The sequence below is a fragment of the Mercenaria mercenaria genome, unplaced genomic scaffold (genome assembly GCF_021730395.1).
Source record: "Mercenaria mercenaria strain notata unplaced genomic scaffold, MADL_Memer_1 contig_3226, whole genome shotgun sequence".
NCBI lineage: Eukaryota > Metazoa > Mollusca > Bivalvia > Venerida > Veneridae > Mercenaria > Mercenaria mercenaria.
In genome coordinates this window covers 2,584-7,547 of record NW_026461346.1, presented here as the reverse complement: position 1 = coordinate 7,547, position 4,964 = coordinate 2,584, and the positions used below count along the sequence as shown (strand labels likewise).

At 34.1% G+C, this 4,964-nt stretch overlaps 1 protein-coding gene across 1 annotated transcript; it reads left to right on the top strand.

Moving 5' to 3' along the window:
• Positions 1-888: 888 nt before the first annotated feature.
• On the top strand, positions 889-1,440 carry LOC128552854 (glycoprotein 3-alpha-L-fucosyltransferase A-like; the record flags this gene model as incomplete). The annotated part of the gene is made up of 1 exon (XM_053533919.1): positions 889-1,440. A coding segment is annotated over exon 1 (552 nt), but the record flags the coding sequence as incomplete, so codon positions are not given.
• Between the last annotated feature and the right edge of the window lie 3,524 nt (positions 1,441-4,964).

Below are 4,964 nucleotides of genomic sequence, written 5' to 3'. Positions count from 1 at the left end.
CACATATTTGCACATGTATGGAAGTTTTTTCATATCATTTTACAATATACGCTCAATGACAAATTCACAAGAAACAGCTTCGAAACACTGATGTGGTGTCAAACCTGTGCTAAAAACTACCTCCTCCAAGTAAGGACTACTACCTTAATACTGAAATAGGCCACTACTTTCTCCTTCCGGTTAACTATAAATAGTGTAAATTTACCTGTGGTGATGAGACACATGTCCACAAAGACTGCTTTTAAATAAACAACTTTGGCTTTATCTTTAATTTTATAAACTTTTATTACATGATAATTATTGTCTTTATCTACATATAGGAACTTATTGTAACAACTTAAAAGATACGGCGGCTACGCTACTGCATAATGTTATTGATCTTGAGAAAAAACACAGTAACATATTCAATGTGACAGGTAATAGTTTGATAAAATGCATTCTAAATGGTACGGCATGATAGGAAACGTTTTTGCAATGTGGTCTTACAGAAGACATAAAAGTGGTTTCAAATGCATCTTTGTGTGTCTGTTCTCATTTTGTTTTTTATATATACTACGGATATTTATGTCTTCCAGTGATGAAAATAAGCCGTCTGTTACTTATTTCTTGGAAAGAAATGTTAACAAAAACGTTTCAAAGAAAATTCTAATTTGGACACCTTTTCTGTCGGACACAATTATAGAATATTTTGAAAAATGCCGGTCAAACTGTAAAGATACATGCAAGTGTACTTTTACGGTAAATAAGAGTGAAATTACCACTGCAGACGCCGTTATATTTCAAAATTATGATCTTTTTCCAAGGTCAGTTAATTGGGAAATTGGAACAAAAACAACAATATCATTTCCAACTTACCGTCGACCTGATCAAGTCTGGATTCTTTTCAACATGGAACCACCAAGCAATATGTTCTGGGATCCGGCGATCTTAAATGGGGTGTTCAACTGGACTGCATGGTATAGACAAGATGCTACTCTAATGTGGCTGTATGGCCACAAGTACACACTGAATCGTTCAGAAAGCAATGATGCCAGGGAACTATTCGGAAACACAAATTTTCATAAAGAGAAAACAAGAGAAGTAGCTGGGATGATATCTAATTGTAAAGATCAAGCTGAAAGGTATAAACTAGTTCATAAAATGCAAAAATATGTAACTGTAGATATGTACGGTGGATGCTATGACAGACTTTGTGAACGTGTCAGTAAATCCGAGAACAAAAGTTGTGATGAGATTCTAAAACAATATAAATTCTACCTGGCTTTTGAAAACTCTTTGTGTAAAGATTATGTTACAGAAAAATACTGGAATGCTTTAAAGCGGGAACAGATTCCTATAGTTAACTGGAAGAATATAAGTGAAAATATCGTCATACCAAAGTCGTATATAAATGTTTACGACTTCAAAGACATAAAATCATTGGCAAACTATGTGAAAAAAGTGAGTTCAAATGCCACTTTATATAATAGTTATTTCCAATGGAAGACTAAATACAAAGACAAGGGGACGTGCGTAACCTTTGAACTGTGTCAGTTACTCAGTCGCAACAGCTATCAGAGGCAGGTTTACTCTGACTTCGCCAACTGGGTCAAGGACGATATATGTCCAAAAGTAACCGTAAGTATTGTTACGTTACTTTTTGCATAATACGTAAATTCTCCTATCTTTTTTCAAACAAAACTAACATCAGCAACTCTCAGAATAGCAAATCAGAACACACCGTCCTTTTTAATGAAATGAAAAGCACTCTCAGCAGTTTTGCCTTACTTTTGTACAATACTGTGGTGTGCAAACATGTTATAGTGACTGCGCTATGCGATCTTTATACGGTGCAACTATGTACAGCAAAATGTTTACACAACTACAAGCTGCGCGACAATGCGCTTCGCGACCTTTGTGCAACGTTTGTTCATAATACATTTGTGCAAATCGTACATGCGGATAGAATATATTTGATAAATAAGTTATATAAAACAATAAGGGTGTAAAAGATATATCTTCCTTACACCTGAACATTTTACTCTGTATTGAATAGGGCTAAACATGGAACAACTCTATATATATTTCATACAACTTACAACTGATTACTATTGCATTACAATGTAATATGTGGTAGTGTGTCGTAATATCTGGAGACCAAGCACTGCTAGTGCTGGGAAATTAATAACAGAATAGACTTCAAGTGATGTACGCTACATGATCTTGCGCGACCCTTCCCGCGCGAGCTTTTATTATTTGGGTGTCCTGTACTTAGCACGCAAAATACAGAAAAACAAGCTGAGTCAGCTGTGTTTGACTTTTTATCTTATCAAGAATAATAACCTGTATAAACCTGCTTGAAATTATGATATGCAAATTTAACAGTATTGATAAAATCCACGATGGCCGCTTTAAAGCAGCATGCCTCCAGATTTGGCTAAAAATAGTCTTTCTTTCAAATCGAAGTTTTGGTCATATTATGAACATTAGAATATGAATTTTTGTTTCTTAAATATTTTTAAAAATCCAAATCAAGAAAAAAAGATGACCGCGTCGGGAATCGAACACGGACTGCCGCGGCAATAAAGACATTTTCCCGTCGTTGTAACCAATAGCGCTATAGCTGAAGTAGTGAATAATGACTTCAAAATATAGATATCTATAATCGAGACAGTTTACCTGGAGTAAAAGCCGTGACAAACGCTTTTCGATTTTCATGGTAAAAAAGTAGTAAAAACAGCAAATTCTCATGTGTTTCCGTAACATAAAGTATGTCAGTAATTAAGTTTTAAAGCCTTCTTAAGAAATATAGCATTTATTTCAAGATATCTAAAAAAATAATTTTTTTTTGTCGAACGATCTGGAGTCATGCCGCTTCAATATAAATATGGTTTATTTTTGGCGGAATAAACACGTAAAAGAAACGTATTTCGGAAAACAGTTTGATTTTGTCCAAGTAGAAAAAATATTAACAAGGACAAGATTTAGGGGGTGGGACTCTTCTGAATTAATCAATAAATTGAAGCCAACAGCAGTGATCAAAGGTGAAAGAAACAAAATAAATAGACTCTTTTCACAGCTACTGATCAGTCATACAAAATTAAAATGCTTGCCATCTGTACAGAACATGCACAGTTTTATCATGTTTAGACTTACACGCTATTTTATCAGTTGTCTTGATTCTCCTGCCAGGAAGTTTAATAACTATCAACATATTCAAATAACTAAGTTTGCGCTTTTAAGCACCAGGCACTTGTTCTCTGTTTAAATAGTTTAAAAATAAAATATTTTCTTGGCGGGGGTAGGTGGCTTGGAGATGTGGGATGGGTTGGGGCTCTCATTATGCAGACAATCCTTTAAACAAGTTTCACCTAGCTGCTTTGAGTGCATTGAAAATTTCTTCAGTTAAAAAATACATTCTTGTATGTTGAAATATATTGAAGGTAAAATGGTGTACAGGTTTTTATACATTCTAATATCTTTAATCACTTCTTTCATGTGAATGTTGGTATGTTGTTTTTGTAAGATCCAAGTAAAGAGCATGTATGTTATTTTCTTTTACTCAGACTTTTATTAGATTTAAGATCTTAGCTTGTCTTGTGTTCGAAATTTTACCAAAAGACAAAATAAATTTCAATGTAGACTCTGTCAAGGTGTTTGAAATACACTTGGCTTACAATTTATGAAAACTTTTGATAAAACTATAATAGATAATTCCCGGTTTGTCTGTTTTTTGCAATATTTATCAGGCAACTATTGTAGGCTGGACATTTAGTAGTGATAGTTACCATGGTTACTAACAAAATTAGCATTTACCATAGTAAAGAAATAAGGACACTTGTCAAAATCATTACCGCATGTTAAAATTACATATTTAACAACGATGCCAGAACAGAGAATTTCACAGCTTTGTTAACTTGTCTAATTTATGTCGATTTAATGTGATATTTTGTGCATGTATAAGCATCTATTAGTGAACTCGCAATATCAATGAAATACAGAGTTGCACATTTTGCTTTAGGTACTCTTTTACGCACATTTCTGAAGTGTCAGATTTTTTTGTTTTGATAAGAATATACATACTTAGAAAATTAGTGCACTTAGCTAACTTCCTCACTAATAAAAAGAAAAACCGAATTTGATTTTTTTATACCCCAGTCACACATACGACGCGGATAGCTACGTCTAGCCACGGATAGAAACGTAGTAATCCGTATCGAAACGTATCGATCCGTACCTGAGCCGTACCTTAAAGTAGTAACCCGTATCAGTCCGTACTAGTCCGGACGGCTCAGGTACGGATCGATACGAATTACTACGTTTCTTTCCGTAGCTAAACGTAGCTATCCGTGCCGTATGTGTGACTGTGGTATTATGTACAGTCTCTATAACATTATACGTCAGTTTTCAATATTTCATAGAAACCTGAATGTCAGTTGTCATGACTAGTGTCATTTGAGCATGGCATTTGACAGATTAGGCATACAGACACTAAATAGAAAACTGGCGCGAAAAAAAATGGTAGTCGCATAATGGTGGATACAAATAGTCCTCAGGTTTTTTTGCTCTGTAGAGCTATTTTCCTTATTTTCTTTGCAATTTTTCGCTAAAATCACATGGCAGATCTATGCTTGACATGTAGGTAGCACTTTCATAATGAAATAACAACATGACAAAATTTTTCATGGAAACTTAGATCAGACACCACAAGTATAATTTAGGGTCTCATTTTTAGCTGATTTTACAGTTTGTGTGTTTGACTGAAATTATTTTTCTTGCATCAAACATGACCCCCACTTTTCTTTTTATTTTTAGTTAGCAGTGACAATATTTTTCAAAAAAATGTAGGTTACAGACATTTGAAATGGGTCCTGATGTGTGCTGCGGTCATTGGAAATAGGTCAATTTTATATAGAATAAAGAACAACAATTATTTAGTGTGTTATAACCATTAGAGATAAACCTGTCAATTAATACTTGAAATG